The following is a 24,161-nucleotide window of genomic DNA, read 5'->3' as shown; positions in this document are numbered from 1 at the left end:
TGCAACACAGACTCATGGAACAGAGCCTTTTACAAAGGGCCCGGCGATTCTGCAGGTGGTCAGCAGTAAAATGTCCAGTAACAACAATGTCATCCAGACTGGTTTATTCAACTAGCATTGTGGACAACAATAAAGGTAATAGTTTGAGTGACTGCTCTATACATAATGTCAGACATGAATTGGCCAAGCAAGGGAATTTCCTGTTCACCACATATCCATAGACACCTGCATACCAGTAACAGTGGCAGAGAGCCGTATCTGAATATGTTTGGGCATTAAGCAGCAAATGTGCCCTGATGGTGTCTACCTGTAGTCGCAGTGGTAGTGAGAGAACCAAAACCTAAAAATAAAAGCTTGTTGGAGTCCTGATCAGGAATTGGCCTTGACAATGACAGTTCCTGAATGTCCATATCCATGTTCTCTGATGTTGCATTCAGTGCAACTGAGTATCAGACCACCACATTGTGGCCTTTTCTGACACTTACATTGTGACCTTTTCTGACACTTACAACAGACGGCCCAATACTGGGGATACACTGATCTGTCATGTTTGAAGTAACAAGAAGCACACAACGGCGACAAGGAGCAGTGGCTGGAACACTGTTTACGGGCTATGCAGAAGTCACAACATCGTCGTCCTGATTTTGTCCCTTTTACATAGTTTCTCTGAAAGCCTGTGACAGTGAAAACAATAGGTTTATTTATAAATAACTTTTCTGGTACCAGTCATGATTTTCAATTATTCATATTTTACATGAAGTGCCTCAGGAATTGTTTCCCATTTTCAAGTATGTTTTCTCTTTGTACTACGAGATTTTTACATAATGTTTTCGATGTGTGAGGTTCTGCTTTGTTTTGTTGATGTTTTTTATATACTGCAGTAAAGTCAACAAAATGAACCAGAACCTTACACATCGAAATGGCATAGTATAAAGAGAGAACACACTTGAAAATCAGTATAATTTCCCAAAATATGTCATGTAAAGTATGAATTAAAGAAAATCATGACTGATAGCACAAAAGATATTTATAAAGAAACCCATCATCATGAAGCTTCCTGGCATATTAAAACTGTATGCCAGACTGGGACTCAAATTCGAGACCATTGCTTTTCACGGGCAAGTACTCTTTTGACTGAGTTACCCAAGAACTACTCACAACCTGTCCTCTTAACTTTACTTCTGCCAGTATCTTGTCCCCTACCTTCTTAACTTCACAAGTGCTCACCTGCAAACCTTGCAAGCGCTCCTTGAAGAAAAGATACTGCAGAAACATGGCTTGCCATGCTGGCAGGGTGTTTCCAGAACTCTGAAGCGGAGTGAGCATTGATAAGAAACTTCCTGGCAGATTAAAACTGTGTCACGGATCAAGACTTGAGCTTGGGACCACAGCACACAGTCCACCAAACAGTTTACATCTTCCAGTAAGTTTCATATAGTGCACACACTGCTGCAGAGTGAAAATTTCATTCTGGAAACATCTCCCAGGTGGTGGTTGAGCTATGCCTCTGCAATATCCTTTCTTCAAGGAGTGTTATTTTGCAAGGTTCACAGGGGAGCTCTTGTGAAGTTTGGGAGGTAGGAGATGAGGGAGAGCTTTTGCAAAGTTTGGAAGGTAGGAGACGAGGTACTGGCAAAAGTAAAGCTGTGAGGACAGGTCATGAGTCGTGCTTTGGTAGCTCAGTCAGTAGAGCACCTGCCTGTGAAGAGCAATGGTCCCAAGTTCAGGTCTTGGTCTGGCAGACAGTGTTACTCTGCCATGAAGTTTCAGATCTGCACCCACTCTGCTGCAGAGGGAAAAATTTGATTCTGTAAATCCATCATCCTCCTGAATGAAGTGCACACAGCCAGGTCACTCTGTACCGCCGCGATGTTGACCAAAGGCATGTGAGACTTCATATGACTGGGCACTGGACAAATCCTCTTCAATGGAAGGGTTTGCTAATTGGAACACCCACTGCTGGACTTCCTTATCTGGGGCAGAGCAGGTGATAACATCATGAACCATGATGTTCACATATGACTCCTTTGACTGGCTGTGACAAAATGGCAATTGCGGTTAAGGCCATGGAGAGTCACTGCACAGGCACCATAAGTCTTATGGGGATGCTTCTTGCATTGGTACAATTCAACCATAGCAGCCAGGATGTGTGTCCAGCAACAATAATAGGAAGACAACAATGAGCATAGACTGTCAAATGAAAATGCTGAAGGTTCCAGCAATGGGGCCAACTGCTAGATCACCTGATACAATGACAGAGAAATCCATAATAAAAACAATGCACAACATACCTCCACATCTGTAATGTGAAAGGCATGGAAATGTTGCCGTAGGCAGAGTTTGTATGCTTCCCAATCTTCTGCTGCCTCATCAAACTATGGGAACGGAGGAAGAAACATAGACAGAGACAAAACTGGAGAGAGCAATCCAGCACAGCCTGCTGCATGACCAGAAGAAGTTCTGTCTGTCATTACACCAACATATGAGGCAGAAACTCCATATCACAAAAAGATGCAAAAAGCAACCGTAGAATGACACACGTGAAAGTACGATCCTACTCGTCGCCAATTTGTTCTGACCAAAGAACACACAGGTAATAACAGACACAACACTTCATGGCATCCGGAATAACTTGCACAAGAAGATACATGCCACAGAATGGCTACACTACTAGTTTGTGAACATACGTCGAATGTCAACATGTGACTGATAGCAAGACTTGCCGGGTCTGATTCTATAAGCCATTGGCTGGCTGGTATAGTGTACTGTGTAAAGGCACCATATGCATCCAAGAGAGGCAACCTCTACCTGTGGTAGGACCTTCTGACTTCTGTGGCACACTGTACAACTGTACACTCAGATTGTAGATGTGGAATTTATTCAGGTCACCACAAATCAAGCCTGTGACTTTACTATTACAAGACTAATATGCTATGCGCTCAGCTACTGGCAGCTCTGTTTAAATTATCACAATGTTTTGTACGTAACAGTATTTGTAAATTTTCAGAAGAGAATTTTTTCCAAGTTCTTGAAAAAAGGTGTGTAGCATGCTGGTTTAGGATTGTATTGATATTCAAATCCTGCAAGAAAATCAAAGGAGGTCACTCTATAGGGCACCTTTGCAACACGTAGGGCTTTGCATTTGGAGGTCAATGATTTTATCAAGTAAACCACCCAAAAGTACCTCACAACTTGACCCAAAGTGTCACTCTGTATGTACCCCTTTACACCATTTTCAAAGTCTATTACGTATCAACAGCGAAAGAGAAAACATTTGAAACACAGTAGTTATATAATGGCACAATGCTAGTAACATGAAAGCTCAGCCAGTTGCTCAACTTCTCGAATTCACTATGGTGACATTTAATTTTGTGACAAACATTTGACGCTGATATTTAGAAGCAGAGGTAGTAACTTCAATGAGTCAAATAACAAATGAAGGTGTTCTTCATTACCTTTCGGCAGACGGCGGAGACGTAGCACTGCAGCACCCAGCCGACCCTCTGCGGTCGGCGGCCAGCACCACCCGCAGACCCGGAGCCTGTGTGACAACCTGTCCGTCCGATCTGACCAGCATCAGGCACCACCACATTTGGGTCTGCCCCATACTGAATTAACGTCAGTGTCAGATTATACACATGCATCAGATCTGATGGACCTCTAGCATTCTGAACCTGTGGAAACAGGAGAAGTCAGTGCTGTCCGATGACACTGTCTTCAAAAACAAAAAGTACTCTCCTCACACACACACACACACACACACACACACACACACACACAGTGAGAGGGAGCTTTAGAAAATGAAGGAACTTGCTTTACATCCTTCCAATTTGTTGTTTCTGAACAAAGCAGCTATTGCTCCACAATCATTGGTATGTAACTTTTTGATTCCTTTCAGCATCCAAAAATTAGCCTCTATACAACCTAGAAAGTGTTGTGCATGAACTGAAAATAAAAATATTATGAAACAGTCACAAGGAGAAATTGACATTGTTACTGTGATTAATTAAACGAAGGCCAAAAGGCCCATACTGATGCCGTACCCACAATGGAACCAATGAAGATAACATTATGCAACATGTATGCAACTCAAAATTTTTAATGGTTTCAACTAATTAAGAGAAAACTAGCAATGTAAGCAAACACCAGAATGTAAGCAAACATCAGAGTGTAACCTAACATCAGAATGTAACCAAATATCAGAATGTAACCAAACATCAGAAAGTAACCAAACATCAGATCAAATTAAGAATAATACGAGAAACTATACTTTTCATTTTAAAAGGAAGAAAGAACTTGAGGTACTAAATAACATACAATAAAAAAAACCACAATGGAATAATGACAATATTATGAAAAGGATGGATTCCTGTGTACCATATAGTGGAGATACTGAGTCGCAGACAAGCACAACAAAATGACTGCTAAACAAAAACGTTTTCTTCAGCTAAAAAAACCTTCTTCAGCTAAAAAACCTTCTTCTAAATCAGACAACACACACACACACACACACACACACACACACACACACACACACACACACACACACACACCTAACGACTTTCTCTGGCTGCCAGCTTCGGCAGGTCGTGTGTGCGTGATTAGTGTTTGCGTGAATGTCTGTGTGTATGTTGTCCAATTCAGAAGAAGGCCTTTTGGCCAAAAAGCTTGCCTCTTTAGCAAATCTTTCTGTTGTGCCTGCCTGCAACTCAATATCTCCACTATATGGTGGGTAACAATTTACCCTTTTCATAATATTGTTATTAAATAACATACCAGAAATGTGAATTAGTTATATTAACATGTTGAAGCTGGAAATAAAAGCCAGGAATATAATTATTACAATCAAACTTTACGTCACATACAGATAATCAAATTAATTATAGCATTACTGCATGTATGTGCCACTTTCAACAGTAACATTAATTATAAATCAATGGATAGCAATTAGAATAGTAACAGATTTGGATGTCAGCTCATGATCTTTATGAAATTACATTTAAAAACATGTAACTTTATGAAACAGTTTCAAACAATGAAACATTCAGGTTAGTATAGCAACAACATTAAAAGGATAGATTGCTACTCACTGCAAAGACGGCATGTTGAGTTACTGTCTGCAGCTCGTGTGTCATCTTTGTGGTGAGTAACACTCTATCCTTTTAATAATATTATAAATCAGTTTTATATTTAGGAAGATTATTTCCCATATAAATACATATTTTTATTACATGAATGAAAATTCCACTACTTTAGATAAGATTTGTTGTGGAACTGGAGCTAAAAAGATTTGTTGTTTACTAATAGCTTTTCTGGAAGAATCAACAGAAAGTAAAATAAAAATCTGTCAAAGTAAAAAAAAAGAAAAAGATAACTTTTTACCTGTAGTGACAATTAAAAATTTGTGTCAGACCAGGAATCACATCCGTATTTCCTGATACACAAAAGTTCATTCCAGTAATGATTTCCTAACACTACTTGAGGTTCTCTCATAAGAATAGAACCACTAGGGCAAAAGAATTGATGGGGGCAATAGTTTACTGTGCCATAAGGGATATATATTAAACAAACTAAATGCACTGAAATGAAATGAATGGAACCTCTCTTAACTCAGTACCACCTGGGACTGGAGCAACTGAATTACGTACTCCGCCAGGGTTTCGACTACCTTTCATCATGCACTCAAGTGAGAAATGTCCTGCCCACTATCCTTCCCACCCTTCCCACAGTGGTATTCTGCCATACACCAAACCTACACAATATACTAGTCCATCCTTGCACAATCACTGCTCCCAACTCCTTACCTCATGGCACATAGCCTGTAATAGACCTAGATTCAAGACTTGTCCCATACATCCTCCTACTACCACCTACTCCAGTCCAATCATGAATATCACCTACCCCATCAAAGGCAAGGCTATCTGTGAAACCAATCATATGATCCACAAGCTAAGAAGCAAGCACTGTCCTGCATTCTATGTGGGCATGACAACCAACAAGCTGTCTATCTGCATAAATGGCCACCGACAAACTGTGGCCAAAAAACAAGTGGATCATCATGTTGCTGAACACGCTGCCAAACATGACATCCTTCATTTCAATGTCTGTTTCACAGTCTGTGCCATACAAATCCTTCCCACCAACACCAGCTTTTCTGAATTGTGCAGGTGGGAACTTTCTCTGCAATACGTTCCCATAACCCTCCTAGCTTCAACCTTCGTTAGTCACTGTCGTCATCCATCCAGCCCCTTCCCTGTTCCCATTCCAGCACTACACAGCCATCATTCCACCATCACACTCAGTCTGTTTACTCCTCTCCTTTTCCGCTACTCCCCCCCGCCCTCCAAGTAGTTGTTTCCATTTTGACGACCAACCCAGTGGTCACTTCAGGTGCTGCTTGTTGCGCTGTCATGTGTGCTCACAGCACTGGAAGATGATGACTGACTGTATACCCAACAGCACAACATTAACCCATTATTCCGAGAAAGCCTGAGAGAGCCCAACAGAAATTTCACTCTGATACACTCCTAAATACCTCTTTCTTTTTGCAGTAATTACTTTGTATTTTATGGTGGTCCCAATTCTACAAGAAGTATAAAATAGCAATGTATTACAGTAATAGCACTACTTTGTTATTATACTGTTATCATTCTTTTACAGTTAAGATTACAGCTTCCAGCAGTTCTCTGTGTTATGCTACAATGGCAGGTACAGCGGTCATAGTGGATAGGATGTTGACAACTTTTCGTAGTTGTTTCCAACTGATGGCAGTATAATTATTTCAACAAAAATGTCGTTTTATGAAAATACATTTGTTTATTGAACTTTAAATTTTGTGCTAAATTGTTCAAAGTGGCCATATGAACGAGCTATTATTTCACGAGCCCGACTGCTTATCTGTCACGCACTATGGATATTAAGATATCTTTTATGTTTCTCCCAGTATCTTGCTAATCAAATGCAGTTATCTTAAAATGTTTTTTGCAAGCTTCAAGTATTCCAAGAATCGTCATCTAGCAGCAGGAAGTCAAAAATAATTACAGGTCTTGGTTTGGATGAAATGAAGCATATAAGAAAAAGCGTATAAGCAAAACTGAACTCACTTCAGACAGTGACAGTGTTCATTAGCCACTGTTTTAAAAGTCACAGCGAATTTTCCAGCTGGAATGGGGAATTTGAAGTGAGGTAGTGAGGTTGTTGAGAGGTGATTTCTGTCCACAGAAACACTTCACCAAATAAGCCCAAAATTATATCCTTTGCAATTATAAAGTGGACACACACACTGTGTCAGGACATGTTTTATTCGGTATAATTAGTGAAACAACACGTCATGTAACAGCTGTTACGTAAACACTTTTCGGCCATTTACATTGGCATGACTGTCACCTAGTTATCAGTTACGATGAATGGGCATAGGCATAGGGTGTATTTTGTCAAAACACACTATCACATTGCAGAGCATGCATTACAACATGACAGTCATGACCTCGATGCCTGTTTCACCACACATGCCACCTGGATTCTTTCCCAAGACAACAGCTTCTCAGAACGAAACAGGTGGGAACTGGGATTATGACAGGATGTCAAATCAAACACCTTTCAGCCATCAAATTTCCAAATTCTTATTTTATCTGGATACTAGTTTCGGTGATCTACTATGCCATCTTCAGGTTCCCTGACTTACATGTAGGAAGATTTCAACCTCAGTTCTGGTCAAAATAGGGGCCGGCATTCAAATACTGGCATCTGTAGACTTCTGCTTGATACAGCAATCACTTGAACCACCATCTGCCATCACTGTATCAAGCAGAAATCTACAGATACCAGTAGTTGAACACTGGCCCCTATTTTGCCCAGAATTGAGATTGAAATCTTCCTACACATCAGTCAGGGGGCCTGAAGATGTCATAGTAAATCACCAAAAGTGGTAGTCAAATAAAATAACAGTTTGGAAATTAGATGGCTAAAAGGTGTTTGATTTGACATCCTGTACTGAACATCCGAGTCCCTGCAACAATCTCTGAAAAGATGGACATACAGGGACTACAACATGTCCTTGGTTCTCGCCATCCACCTGGCATTAATTAATTTCTTCGATCTCAGCATTTCTTCATAGTAACTGTTCCTTTCTTTACTCCGTTTTAGTTTCCTACATGTTTCATTTTCTGAGCTGTCTATTTTTTGCCATCGCCCTCCCATTCCTTCACATGTAATGCACTTAGCTTTGCACTCTTATTAACTCATGCATGATGGTTTAGCAGTAATCTCCATCTTGTGTATTACCCTATCTTCCATCTTTGAGCTCTCAGGCTTTCAAATCTCATCTGGTGCAGTCCACAACAGTCAGTCATTCCTCCACTTTTTCAAACTCCACCCCTTTTCCTAAACCTCACCATTTCTTTTCCTTCACCCCTCTTCCTTTCCCTTCAGTCCTCCTGCCAGAAGGAGGGGTCACTGGCTCCAAAATCTTGCATGCATAATCCTTTTAATATGTATGTTCTCCTGCTGCCACTTGGTGAGTAGGTTTTTTATCTATCAAGTTACATTATTAATTCCTAGTTACTAATAAATGTTAACTGATATGCATTAATTTTTGTTTTAACACTGGTCCATCTAGTAATTAATGTATCAAGTAAACTGAAATTTTGTACATCATTTAGTAAGTCTGGAAACACTGAAACAATTTTCATAACAATGCACTTTGAGTCCAATAAATCATCATAAGAATGATCAAGAAACAGTCCCATAAAATGTCTCCTTGGTGCAGTACAGGTGGGTTGTAAATGAAGTATGATCAGATTGCACCTTCATGACTGAACGTTTGAAGCAATTCTAGTGCAGCCATAATTTCATACAGTGTACATGCACACAGGGACAGTTTCGGTTTGGTGTTTATATCTAACTGCGACAGACAAGAGGTCAGATAAATTAGGTAAGAAACCCACTCCAAGTTATTTTAATAATATTTTCCCTAGCTGTAATGGATAGGTGCGCTATGGAACAGCTAGAACTGTTACAAATATATCACAGTTTTGGTGGAGACATGATATGTAGTATTAAAACAAATACAATGTTTAATTTTAAATTTGATACACAGGCCCCCAAACTGCAACTTTGATAGCCTGCACGTAAACACAGCCTTGCATTAGAAGTGAAATAAATAAAGATGCAATGAAATGAAACTGTTCAAAAATGCTGAACATGCAATGTAGGGACACAGTAGTGGCAAATGAAAATTTGTAGCAGACCAGATGACTGAACTAGGTTTTATTGCTTATCCCGAGTAATCAGCCTAACTATTAAGCTGTCTGTCAGGTCTCCAGACTTGACTCACAGCATCACTCATTTATGGTATGTAATTGTGAAACAAGTTTAAAGAACTTTTCAAGATAAAATCAAAATTAGTTCAATACTGAAACATAAAACATCAAATGAAAACTGCAATTACAAGAACAATAATACTCATTACATTCAACAAGAATCTATTTCTTTTACAAAGTTTAATCAAAAGGAGCAGATGGGGAAGGTATCAACTGTTATATTAAGACTAACTCCAAGCAGTGATGGCAATGTTATCTGTGTGACAGTTAGTTCTGCTTGTGGCTGCTCCAACTCCAGAAGTTGTGCCAAACATGCTATATGGGGGTAGTCGCTGGACCACCACAGGAAAGAAATATTCAGCACAGTAGTACATTTCTTGTTATTGAAGCCTCCAATGCTGGTTTGCAAACATAACAGTTACATGTTCTGGATTTTGATTTACAAATCTGCCTTTTTTAAAAATAAATGCTGATGGTTTTTTATGTTGATACTGTTTTGTGCTAATTTTACTACAATTTTAACTCTCTCTCTCTCTCTCTCTCTCTCTCAATTTGTGGTAAATATTGGTTTCTACAGGCTAGTTTGTCTCATATAACTTCACGCAATCAGCCATAATCTTATCAGTATGAATATAATGGTAATGACCTTGTATGATTTGGGAGACCCATATAACAAGGTGGGCTGGATCACAAAAAAGGCCTGTATCAATTTTACATGAACACTTTCTTCCTACTTGGGTCTATAATGGACCTCGTGGTTATAGACACTGACTGACTACATCTACCATTGCAGCCACTGCACTGTCACATTGCTTGTGATTGGTGATCAGGTGGGACTTAGTATCACAGAGAAACACATGGAACTTCTTGACACTATATATTATAAACAATATATCTCTCTCTATTCAAGATTAATTTCTCCATGCTGTACTTAATGCTTTTCATATTTGACACAAAAACCCTTTCCAGCTATATGTGAAGCTTTATTTACAGAAACATGAGCGATTTTGTGATATTGACTCACATCCCCAGGCATACATCTGAACAGGATACAAAACATATAGTAAACATTATGACCCAGAAATGAACACTAATTCAAATAGCATAAGCCATATGACAACCAATATGAAAATACTTACACACAGCTAAAACATTAAAAAAAAACGGACATGTTAAGACCATGTTAACCAATGAAAAGAAAAAGTCCCAACTAGTAAGAGTTGTTGGCCTGACAGTTAAAAAACTCACATAATGTAGGGAAGCAGTGGACGGCATCCCTGCCTCGTTGTACAGGGCCGCACTGCAAGAGCTCACGTGTGTAACGGCAAAGGGCACTAGTGTCAATACACGCAGACAAAGGGTATTTACAAACATTTCTGTGCATATCCCACTATCATAAGAATGACTGAAGCTCCCCATTACACAACACTACAGTACAAATTACAAAATATTTTACCATAAAAAGTGTATGGAATAAAAACAGGCCAGACGAAAGAGTATAACAGAAAGCACAGGATCAATAATCAGGCAATCAAAAAACCATGACATTACGTCCTTGAGAGGCAGTCAGAGTTTGATAGCATATTGTAATGCCTTAACTCCTCTGATTATTAAGGGTATATTGGGAGTATACTTTTAAACTCCACATAATTTCAATCAATTCAAGAATGTTTATTTTAAATTATTAGCTGCACTTATTACAGAGTGGCCAAAACCTTTTACGTGGTTGCTTAAAGGACTGTTTGAATACCTCAAACTTTTGGCACTAATTCCCTCCTCAGTGACACACACAAGTACATTTACTAGCAGCGTGGCCCTGTATAGCGAGGCGGTTGTAAAGATGCTGTCTGCCGCTTCCCAACAAAATGAGAGTATTTTAACCATCAGGCAATCAATGCTAATATAGTTGCGTCAGTGAAAAATGATCCCCGACAATTTCTGTGGGCTGGGCACAGTTGATTCTTATATCTACCTCAACCAGTCACATAAAAATTTTGTAAATGTCTCTATGGTAACATCTCAGTGTCATCACAGCCCTATAGATGGCTAATACTTCATCTGCAGCCGACTGCACTTCATAGTTGAAAGTTGACTACAGCACTACTAACTGTCACTAATTTACTCACGACGAATCAACTAAAGCCAGGAATTGTCATTTTTTAATTGTGTATTAACGCTGTTTCAGTATATCAGTTTTTTGAATTGGTGAACTGATTCATGATGCCCTGCCTGTCGCAGGAAATGGCATTTTATTTTGAGAAGATCGAGTTCCTCTTTTTCCCATTTTATGGGCATAATGTTTTAGCTACATGTATCTTCATACTGGTTGTCATATGGTTTATATTATAGGATTGGTGTTCATTTTTGGGTCATGTCAAGAGTACGTTTTTTATACTGTTCAGATGTACAGCTGAAGGTGAGATCTGATATGAAACTGGCAATGTTCCTATAAATAGAGGTTCATATCAACTAGAAGCAGTTTGAGTGTCAAATTTGGATTACTTCAATAAAAGTTGCGCACAACATAAAACTATTTGTAATTTAATGCTTTAGATGCAAATTCAATGAGATGTTCTGTGTCATCATCATATTTATGAGACAGTGGTGCAATCTGAGGCATTAGTGGCTCTAGCATTAAGCATTTGGCCAGTTTGAATTTAGCTAATAAAGGAGCTGAGATAAGGTACTTTATCTTCATCTTTTCATCAGCATTTTCCAACCCTGTTAGCGTGTTCACTGACTCAAGTTTCTCAAAACTTATTTTATTTAACTTTGCGGCTGGATGCTCTTCCTTTCACAGCAGTCATCAGTCCAGTGAGGGACAATATTGAACAGGTAATTCGGTATGTAAAGGGAGATGAAAATCTAATGGTAAAGGGGGATTGGAATGCGGCTGAGGAGAAAGACTAATTGAGTCCTGCAATAAATTTCAGCTTGTAGTAGTGAATAGTCTGTCCAAGAATCACAAGGAGAGGAAGTATACTCCGAAAAGGTTAGGAAATGCACAAAGATTCCATTCAGATTACATCATGGTCAGGCAGAGATTTCAAAATCGGATATTGGATTGTAAGGCGCACCTACAAGCAGATATAGACTCTGGTCACAATTTAGTAATGACAAAGAGTAGGCTGAAGTTTAAAAGAGTATTCAGGAAGAATCAAAATGCAGAGAAGTGGGATATGAAAGTAGTAAGGGATGAAGAGCTATGCTTGAAGTTCTCTGAGGCTATAGATATTGTGTTGATGAGTAACTCAGTAGGCATTACAGTTGAAGAGGAACACACAACTCTGAAAAGGTAGATCACAGAAGTTGGAAAGAAGAACATAAAATGGTTCAAATGGCTCTGAGCACTATGGGACTTAACTTCTGACGTCATCAGTCCCCTAGAACTTAGAACTACTTAATCCTAACTAACCTAAGAACATCACACACATCCATGCCCGAGGCAGGATTCGAACCTGCGGCCATAGCGGTCGTACGGCTCCAGACGGTAGCGCCTAGAACTGCTCAGCCACTCCGGCCTGCGAAGAACATAAACACAGAGACAGTATTTGTGAAGAAAGGAGAAAACTATAGCTGAATAGCTGATTGATGAAAGGAGGAAGTACAAAAATGTTCAGGGAAATTTAGGAAGACAGATATACAAGTGCAGGGAAGCTAAGGCAGAATGGCTGCATGAAAACTGTGAAGAAAGTGAAACAGAAATGATTGTCAGAAGGACTGACTCAGCATATTGAAAAGTGAAAATAAAAGCAAGTGCAGTAACATTAAGAGGGCAATGGTAATTCCACTATCCAATGCAGAGAAGAGAGCAGATAGGTGGAAAGAGTACATTGAAGGCCTCTATGAGGGAGAGGGCCCATCTGATAAGGTGATAGAAGAAGAAACAGAAGTCAACAGGTACAAGGTTGGGTATCCAGCATCATAATCAGAATTAAAAGAGCTTTGGTTGACTTAAGACCAAACACAGCAGAAGGAATAGATGACATTCCATTGTAATTTCTAAAGTCATTGAGGAAAGCAGAACCGAACCAACTACTCACATTGCTGAGTAGACTGTACGAAACCGATAATATACCAGCAGACTTCTGGAAAAATATAATCCACACAATTATGAAAATAAGAAGAGCCAACAAGTGTGAGAATTATCACACACATAGCTTAACAGCTCATGCATCTAAGTTGCTGATAAGAGTTATATACAGAAAAATGGAAAGGAAAACTGAAGATCTGTTATCTGACAATCAGTTTGGCTTTAGGAAAGGCAAAGGCACCAGAGATGCAGTTCTTATGTTTCGGTCGATAATGGATGCAAGACTGAAGAAAGATCAAGACACATTCAAAGAATTTGTAAACCTGAAAAAAGTGTTCGACAATGTAAAATGAAGTGAGATGTTCAAAAATTGGGAAAAGCTATAGGGGAAGATGGGTAATATACAATATGTACAACCAAGGGGGAACAATAAGACTGGAAGACCAAGAACGAAGTGCACACAGATTAAAATAAAAAGGGTGTACGACAGGGATGTCCCTAGTGTTCAATCTATACATTAAAGAATCAATTATGGAAATAAAAGAAAGGATTAAGAGTGGGATCAGAATTCATGGTGAAAGGATATCAATGATAATATTTGCTGATGACATTGCCGTCCTCAGTCAAAGTGAATAATTGCAGGATCCTCTGAATAGAATGAACAGTCTAATGAGTACAGAATATGGATTGAGAGTAAATCAAAGAAAGACTAAAGTAATGACAAGTAGCATAAATGAGAACATTGAGAAACTTAACATCAGAATTGGGAATCATGAAGCAGATGATGTTAGGGAATTCTGCTACATAGGCAGCAAAATAACCCATGATGGACTGAGCAAGGAAGACATAAAAAGTAGACTAGCATTGGCAGAAAATACATTCCTGACCAAGAGAAATCCACTAGCATCAAATGTACGTCTTAATTTGAGGAAGGATTTTCTGAGAATGTATGTTTGGAGCACAGTACTATACGGTGGTGAAACATGGATTGTAGGAAAACCAGAACAGAGGAGAATCAATGCATTTGAGATGATGTACTCCATAGGAACGTTGAAAATCATGTAGACTGATATAGTAAGGAATGAAGACGTTGGCAAGAAAAAAGAGTATATGGAAAACTGACAAGAAGAAGAGAAAGGATGATAGGACTCTGTTGAGACATCAGGGAATAATAATGAATAATGAGTGTGTGGCATCGGTGGTGGGGAAGAATATCTTCCACACACTATAGGGAACTTTCACGTTAAAAACTGGAGAGGAAAACAGAGATTGGATGAAAAGGTTGGTACAGAAGAGGAATTCATGGTTGGCCACATCAAACCAGTCAGTAAACTAATGAAGAAAAAAATGTTCTGTGTATGATTGTAGTCTAACTGTTTTTGTATCATATTTGACACAGAAAGCGGGAACCACCCCAGCATTTACCTAAAGGAGCATGAGAAACTGCCTAAAAACCACATTAAGGCTGTCAGTACACCACCCACGATCATTAATCCATACGGGCCAGGTGATGTATCCGTGGCTGCAGTGGCATCAAATATGGGAGCAAGAGGCATGAGTACCTCTGTCCTTTTCTACATGTTGATACACACACTGGGCAGAGAATCCAAATCACTGTCAGATACTAAAGCAGTGATACCCATTATCTCTTACTATACAGATTTGACTCCTTTTATTTCTTCCAAAAAATTTGCCTATGGCAGAATAATGAGTCATTTTGCAGAGCAGAATTTCATAATTGCCTTTCAGTCTGCCTTTTCTAAGGGATTCTCTATTAATTCTCATCTTCTTTTTATTGGCCCCATCCAATGTCCTCATGGAGTTGGAGTGTTATTCTGGATCTGACAACCGTTAATGGGCAGGCAGATGCCCTTCTTGTCACCCTCCCCGTCCCCCACCCTCTACCCCATGGGAATGGAGAATTTGTGTACCCCACCTGTCTGCTTTTAGCACTAGCCCAGGTCGAAGCATGAGAACATTTTAGAAATGTTTGTAAATCATATAACTGAGGTGAGATTTGGGTGCCAGCCAGTATTCATGTATTTGGATGTGGGAAACTGCCTGAAAACCACATCCATGCTTGCCAACACACCAGCCCTTGTTGTTAATCCCCCAGATGGATTTGGTCCAGGGCCAGATTTGATATGCGGCCGGCGTGATTTCCTGAATCCCAGAACTGGCATGCTAATGCTCACAGCTATCCTTACGAGTCTTACGAAGTATTACCTTAATAATAAAAAATTAAGGTCGAAGTGTCAAACTACAACACAGGAATAAAACTAAACTCAGAATGAGAGAACATAAAATACGGAGTCCCCCAAGATTCATTGCTTCATCTGCTACTCTCCTAACCCACATAAATGACATAACAACAACTTTCAAAAAACTACAGAAAAACTGCCTCATAATATTTGTTGATGACAGAAGCTCGCTAAGGCCACAAATTCTCATTCATACTGGACACAGTCCACAAAATAGTTGAACATCCTCCAAGTGGTTTACAACAAACAATTGTATCTTCATCTCAAGTAGTCTCTAATTAATCGTTTCAAATAAATTACCTACTGATATCTGAAATAAACATAAATGATCATACAGTAACTTGAAATTCCAAATTAAATATTCATTAGACTAATAAGTTAAAATGCAGTCAGCACACAGATAAACTATTCAAGAGGTCCTATTTGACCCGTTTTTCACTCAGGAGTATTTCTCAATATGTTGATTTCAGATTAGTGTGCTTGTGTATTTTCTATAGTTTTAGTACCTGTTGTTACTGATGTAACATTCTCAGACAATGCATCTAAAGTAAAGAATGGATTAATTCAGCAAAACTGGGCAGTAGGAATACTGAGTCAAGTAAACATTGCACATCTTGCAGAGATGTCTTCAAAGAAATTCTCAGTACATTTGCGTTTAAATTATATTTGTTGTTAAAAATAAAAGTCAGTTTCAGTTGAACTGTGATTTACACAGCCACAATACACAAAATTGTAACAACAAAATTCCATGTTGACTGAGCCCCTGCAAACAAATTATTTGATTATCTACATTCAATGATTAGTCTGTTAGCCACATGACATATAGCGCCGTTCTCTATAAAAAGGCCTCTACCTTAGGGCACATGGCTAACTCCTGTACTTCAATAAATATCAGAGTGGTCATTTAATGATGATGTAAATAAAATAGAAAGAAACTTCCACATGGGAAAAATATATCAAAAACAAAGATTCCAAGACTTACCAAGCGGGAAAGCGCCGGCAGACAAGCACATGAACAAAACACACAAACACACACACAGAATTACTAGCTTTCGCAACCGATGGTTGCTTCTTCAGGAAGGAGAGGGAATTGTGTGTTTTGTTCATGTGCCTGTCTGCCGGCGCTTTCCCGCTTGGTAAGTCTTGGAATCTTTGTTTTTGATATAGAGTGGTCATTTAGATATTCAAATAGCAGCAGATAATAACAGGTGGGTGTTTACTACAACAGATGAAGCAACAGTCTCTTTTGATCCTTTAAAGTAGCACTTTTCCTGTTAGTTTTGGCACGACGAATTTAGTTTGAGTATGTACAAACATACAAACACATTACAGCAACTTCAGATACTTAATGATCAATGCAGTTTCAATCAATTGCTTTAATTTGTTAATGAATACCTTGAGCTGATTCACATCTCTGCAGTTTTTTCTTCACCATGAGATCTACAGAACACAATGGATAAATAGATGGATGAATAAATGAAGAGAAACATAGTGCATTATGTGACTGTGCTGATTAAATAAAACCAAAAACTTTCTGCATTTTCTTGCATTGGTGTACTCAGGAATGGCATGCATACTTACCATATCTGACAATGATTGAAGGATGTGTTGCGTGCGTTGTGAGAATTGTACGTTGGGATCGAGCCCATACTGGAGAAGCAGAACCAGCAAGTTCCTAATAAATTCAAAGTTTTGTGCTTTCTCCTCTTCTCGGTTCAAAGCTATGCTCTCACTGGCAGTGAATACAAGCACGTGCATTGGTGTTAAATTGCTGCGAGATGTGCAGTTTGGATTTGCACCATGCTTACAGAGGATCCGTACACAATTCAGGTAGCACACCTGTAAAGCACACATTTGTTGTTTGAAAAGAAATCAAATAAGCTGAACTGCTCAAAAACGATTATCTCGGAAGCAGTATATTTCCAAACAAGTGCAAGACAGTTTGTCTTTGGAAGGCAATTGTTTTCTGAAAACATACAATCCAAGAAACTTATGTCTCCAAAATTTCCATGTTAATGAAGAGTAAATGAAAAAGAATAATTCACAATTGCATCACACAGCAAAAGTGAGTCAGCATTCACAACACTCTTTCATTAAGATTAATAAAGTTATTTACAACAAAGTTGGATGATTGGAGACATAAGTCTTCCATGGAGCTACAGTGCATAAACAAAAGAAAAAAAATATTCACTCAGGAAATCATACCAATATACTTATGGTGCAAATGGAGATTATACTTCACACTCTATGGAAAATAACAGTATTTTGGAAACATTAACTGTAACAGTGCCAGACTTATTGAAAACTTGAATTATTTCATTTATGAAGCTATGAGACTCATAAAATTGCTCTAAGGACATTATCACTCTACATGAATGATTATTTGTCAGTAAACTTCACAGATGTAGCCAGCACCTGTTGTTTCTGTCTGTTACTATATCTTACGTACTGCCATATTCATGAAGGCTCTCCTTTATGATGGTATATGTGGAACACAAAGTGTCAGTTAATGAACAAATGAATGAATTACATGAGCCAAAGCTACTCTGGTTATTTCCAATGGTTTGTTGAGGTTTTCCATAGTTTTTACCCAGGAATCTAAGTATGAATAGCAGTAATGCAAAGAACAATTATTGATGAAATTTTGCTAATCGCTCCAGCAACTGTGATTCTTTTTGTAACTAAATTTTTTTAACAACACTGGGTTATATATAAAGCATACTCTACAGTTCTGCAGCCTGTAACCTGGGCTGTGCAATACTTACCTTCATAGTGTGTGTGAAATGATGGAGAGGATCTTTGTTGATGAGAGGAACAAGGCAGACCATAAGTGGTACAGATCCATCACGGCCAACAACATTTGGATTTCCTCCCTCTTGCAAAAGCATATTTAGTAGCTCATAGCGGAACTCCCAGTCACGCACATGCCTCAATACGCAGGCCAGTGCACTGTTCCCTGGGTGATTTATAGATGGTCGTGCGCCATTTTGCAGGAGGAAGCGTACCTGCCAAATATTTGCATGTTTCACAATAATTTTTTTCAGATGTAAGGTAAATCTGCACAGTGGAGGTCAATGGAAGTTCACATTTCTTATTTTATCTCGAGTTTTAATTATAACACAGGTTGTTTACAACTCTAACTCTGTCTAACACACACAAAAATCAGTAAATTACCTAACCAATGTAAATAATTTTTATCAAATTGTAGAAATATAGAATTTTTGTGACAAATTATCACTGAAAATTGGATGTGCAATAAATCTTTTCGCGCCAATTTCTGTAATATCACAAACTAGTGTTGGGCATACTGCTATGTCTTTTGCCTGTCTGACAGCTAGTACACCTTTGTAGTTTGACAATTTAATGTATTTATAGTATTTATGTTTCACTCTATTTATTTACATTTGATTGAGACCTTCGCAGATGCGAACAATACAATCTTTTTGCACATGCCCAGCACCCACAAGAAGATAGCAGCCACTTTGTCAATGTAACATTCTTTACTGTATCAATACAATTAAAGAAACCCTTATACTCTGAAAACAAATTTTGTAATTTGAAGGAGGAAAGCATTAGCACCTGTCACTCTGTCTAAAGGTAGCAATCATACATAGTAATGATGGTGGTCAGTCAGTAACATTGAAAAATAAACTGTATTATGAAATGAGTCATTTGAAGAAAAGGGATTTTAGAACTAAGTGTTTTTAGTATTACAACAGATTGACCTCCACAGCAGGTCAGAGACAAACTTGCTGTCTTCTTTTTTTCCTGGCCTTTACCTGCATCACCACAGGGTCAACATGTGAATTTTCGGATTTGGCATTGTTAGTGGTGGAGGATAGCCAGATGCCTTTCATTTCCTAAATGATTGTGAATCAAGTAGTTTGGGTAGGACAAGGGTACCCACCCAGTATTCACCTAGATGGATGTGGGAAACTCCTTAGAAACCACATTCAAGCTGGTTGGAACACCAGCCATCACTGTTGATCCACAGGAAATATTCGATCCGAGGCTGGTGCATGTTTCCGAATCCCTAGAGCAGCATGAAAGTATGTGCATCTACCCAGGTGGTTAGAGACAAATTTGTTGTCAAATAGACAAGCACTTACTCAGCCTGGAAACAGTGCTCTAAGCACATGGTGGGGCTACATTGGTTACTCACAGTACACTGTAAACCATGTGGCCACAAAGCAACAAATCAGTTGCTGTGTTTTGATGGCTCAGTAATTTTTGCTATTCAAACTGGTTTTCGTTCTGCACTGAAGTTCTCTTACTGAACATCACTGCTTGCAAACCAAGTGCTATGTCTCAGCTATGCAGCACTAACCGCATTAACAGACCATAGTATTTTGGTGTGAGGGCAAAATGACAAATTTGTCAAGAAAAAACAAACTCAAAGGGACAAATGCTCGCGGATCCAGAATTCATGGAACTCTGGAAACAGTAGCTAATGCAGCAACAGCAACTAATGTAATAGAATCTATTGATAAAATTACTGCAGCTGCAGAAACAATGAAAGACTCTGCTGATAACACTTAGCAGTTTCAAGGAATGTGGTGAGTTGTCAGCAGATTAGCTACAATAACTCCTGCTGCACTGCAAGCAAGAGGTATCATGGATCCATCTCATCAAAGAGCTTTACTTCTTCACTTCAGTAGCTTGTTATATAAACTGGCGTAGAACTTACACCTATTAGTATGACCAGGTAGTTTGTCATTTTCTATAACCTGTGATTTGCTAACCACGAAAGCCTGCAAACACACACAGTAGCCGCAAGTCCAAAATTTAATCAGTACAGCAAACAGTCTGATCAAATGTGCACACCTTGGGCTGCTTCCTTACAAGGCTTATCTCACTGGTGCAGTTTCACATGTCAACAGAGCAATGAGTCCCACACTGAATCCCTCATTAGAAATGTGACACTTAGCTATGCTCCCAGTTGAGAAGTATGATCAAAAGCCCATAATTTTCTCAGTGAAATGTTTACTTAGCTGATTCATTTGAAATTGCTTCTAGTTCTAACTGAGTTTTTGAAAATGATATTGTGGTACTACCTCTTGCACACACATAATATCCTTGATTACTTGTTGGCTACATTAACACAACTTATAAGTAGTGCATACTCATTTGATTCATTGCCTACACCACAAGGGGATCTTGCCAACTCATGTGGTGTTCATGCCATCACAGTGTGGCTACAAAATCCTACTATTCTGGATGACCAGTACTGGTGCATTCATCTCAATATCAGTGTTCAAATCTAGCAACAATACTAAATCCATTTAATGGTTACATAGAGTCATAAATAATCAGACTTGTGCCTCACTCACTGGTGCAAGGCAGAGTGCTGTACAGGTAGCCCTGCCAGTGGCTCTAATGGAATGTCAATGTCTACTGTTTTCATCCACATAGTGTCTTGTTCATTCACTGAGCTGGTCCACTTGAGGTTGCAGCTGTTAAGGAATTGACACTGTCTGTCAGTTCAGTGTTGGAGGAAATGGTTCATCATCCATGGGTTGACAGTCCTTCACCAGTTCCGTCGGCAGTGGCTGCTGTTGGTGGTGTGGTGGTGGTAAAGATGGCTTAGACACATGCTGGTGGTGGTAAAGATGGCATAGACACAGGTTGTAACGGCACTGTAGGCGTGTCCAGGGTGTGAACCAGGGAGTATCAGCAGTCCGTAGGGATGGCCTGAGAGCATGTTGCTGAAAGTGATGGGGCTGGAAGTCCTCTGCATTGGCTCAAAGAGTAGGGATGGCCCCTATGTATATTGCGGCAGCAACTGGTTTCAGTGATCGATCAGGTGCTCCTGCATGGCCGTGACGAGGAACATTTGGCACCAGTTGTGGCTGGTTCTCATACCTGGCTTCCAGTCAAACACACAAACTTACACCATATGCGCAAAATAAGAGAGCACATCCACCGTCACCAACTACACTGCAACCCAGAAACAGCCAGCAAAGTCAATGTGCACCCTGTAAAATCAATGTACACCCTCTCACAAGGGTGCTCAGCACAGGGCTTTGGGGAAAAGCTGCATGCTGGTGATGCCTGGTCGCAAGCACAAGGCTGACACATACGCACAGCATGCTCAAATGCAGTGTCTATCCTTGGTCAATAAATGTAGGGCTGAGCTAAAGTTTTCATCTTCAGTATTCCCAGGGTGAAATGTGTAGCAATTGCAGCATTCTATTTTGGGAGACACTCTGGCCAACCACTTTTCACAACTGACACAATTCTATTCTGGAGGGTGTCCTAGCTAGTACCACTACAATTCTGCGAGCAGTATTGGGATATCTTTGCAAGATATGCTGCAGAATCTCATCTAGGGCAAAATACACTGCTTCCAGATGGTCAAATTCAACACTGGTGCCAATGGGGAGCCATGATAGTGCTGTGGCCTTCTCACCAGACATCACAGTGCCTAGAGTATCAGCAACCAAACTGAGAGCCTGCAGCCGCAGGTTGCCCGCCTCACAGGCACACCGAAGCATTACACAACCGACAGGCAATATTGATGAACGACCACAGCAACAACCACAACAACAACAACACCACAGCAAAGACACCAGCGGCCACCAGGGGCCACTAGCGGCCCACGTAAACATAAGGAAGAAGTCGCTGCAGATCCCGGAACTATTTTCACACGTCAAACCACGTGATGGAAAATAGTTCTGAGATACTCATCCACCAAAGCGCTATAAAAGGCCGCCACTTGGCCTCACATCGGCAGTTCATCAACCGCCAGCAGACTTGGATAGCTGCTGCCCCGGAAGCCTGGCTTGGATCTTCTCGTGATCTCTGGATTAGGCTTGGTATATCAGAGAAGTCTCTGGCAGAGACTAGTAGTATATTATTTCAGTTGTTTTCTATCTGATTCTTGTATGTAGTTGTGATTCGAAGACAGATCACTGTTTTGTGCTGGTGTTAGACTTGGAGAATTTGTTTTGGTTAATTGAACAGTCCAATAAATTGTTTTCAGACTTTGATCGTTAGTTTCTTCTGCTTACACAGACATATCAGATAGTACATTGGTATTTGCATGCTGTGGAGTGGACCAAAAGTAAATGTCATAATGGTAACTGCTCAAGACCAAAGAGCAATATTGCATGCACTGGGCCATTTTGTCTAGAAGGTGAGAATGTGGAGCAAAGAGAGAAACAAGGAGTCTGTAGTCTGTAAGTAACTGGAACTTATTCCCACAAAGGAAAATGGGCAATTTTTTAATACCATAAACAACAGCCAAAACCACCAGCTCAATTTGTGAATAATTTTACTGCACCTGTGAGACTGTCTTAAGTGCAAAAGCTATTGATTGCTTTCTACTATCACTATTCTTATGCAAGAGGATAGCCTCAATCCCTTATTGGGTGTATTGGTAGCAAAGGTCAGAAGCCTGCCCAGTGTGAACATCACTAAATGTGGTATAATGTCAGACGTGTTTCCAACTGCAAGAATGGTTTGCGACACTCAGGAGACCAAATGATGCGACACCTTTCTTCCTCAAATGGTCCACTGGGTGTATGAGGTAATATGCCTGGGAAACAAACATTGTGTAATACTTCATTTTCCCCAGAAGACACTGGAATTCCTAAGTTTTTAGGAACCAGCAGCTTCTCGATTGCTTCAATGTGCTCTGCTAATCGTGTGATCCTTTTGTTGCTTAATACATGCCCCAAATACTGTGCTGACAACCCAATCCAAATTGGTCTTGTTCAGGTTACAATGGAGCCTGTTTTCCAGCAACTGCTGAAATAGTGTTTGAAAGTTCTGCATGTACTCTTCCCTAGTAGCACCCATCACCCACACATTGCTCAAATATTTTACATAATTTTGAAATGCCACAACTTATCTGCCCTGTATATCTTTGGAAAATTCATCATGTTGAAGCTACCTCAGAAGGAAACTTCTTGTATTGATACATTCCAAAACATATATTCCACTACCAGAATTTTCTACATGTCTGCGTCTAGAGATAACTGCATGTACGTGTACTTTGTGCTGATCTTTGAGAAACATTGCCCCCTTCTAACTTTGCTAAACATTTCTCTGACTGAGGGATTGTATGAATCTCATTCTTTCTTGGTGTGTTAATCAAGCCTTAAAAGCACGGCAAATTCTAAAGGACCGCTTTGCTTTCTTTACAATGATCACGGGTGTCACCTACTGACTAGCCAAGATGAGCACAACTGCATCCAATTCCAGTAATCTGTGTAACTCAGTTGTGAATGGCCATGCATGACAAAATTTCAGCACAGCGGACTGCTTGAGTGAAATATACACCTCAAAGTCTTTGGCCCTGCGCAACACTGATAGGGATAACTGCTTATAATTCAGTAACGATTCTAAATCCTGGAAAAGTACCAAGCTGGACACCAGGTTCACCTCATCCAATAGTTGGAAACCAAATGCAGAAAACACATGTAAACCAAAACTATTTACAGCCAACAGTGACCTACAGCCATCAAAGTGATTTGCCATTCTACATTCTGTCTACACAGTAAATTGTCATCACAAAAGGATCTTTTGTTGGTTATATGAAATAAG

General features: G+C 39.6%; 1 protein-coding gene across 5 annotated transcripts in view; it reads right to left on the bottom strand.

The window, feature by feature from the left end:
- Positions 1-24,161, bottom strand: part of LOC126284810 (ankyrin-1) — a 151,316-nt gene that overhangs the window by 28,609 nt on the left and 98,546 nt on the right. For all 5 annotated transcript variants that reach the window (XM_049984004.1, XM_049984006.1, XM_049984003.1 and 2 more), the window contains exons 7-9: positions 18,380-18,619; positions 17,196-17,453; positions 3,456-3,674 (exon numbers count right to left, since the gene is read on the bottom strand). In XM_049984004.1, coding sequence (XP_049839961.1) covers positions 3,456-3,674; positions 17,196-17,453; positions 18,380-18,619 — 717 coding nt within the window. The remainder of the gene's footprint in view (positions 1-3,455; positions 3,675-17,195; positions 17,454-18,379; positions 18,620-24,161) is intronic.

Source organism: Schistocerca gregaria, chromosome 8 (genome assembly GCF_023897955.1).
Source record: "Schistocerca gregaria isolate iqSchGreg1 chromosome 8, iqSchGreg1.2, whole genome shotgun sequence".
Lineage (NCBI taxonomy): Eukaryota > Metazoa > Arthropoda > Insecta > Orthoptera > Acrididae > Schistocerca > Schistocerca gregaria.
This window is presented reverse-complemented; position numbering and strand designations above follow the sequence as displayed.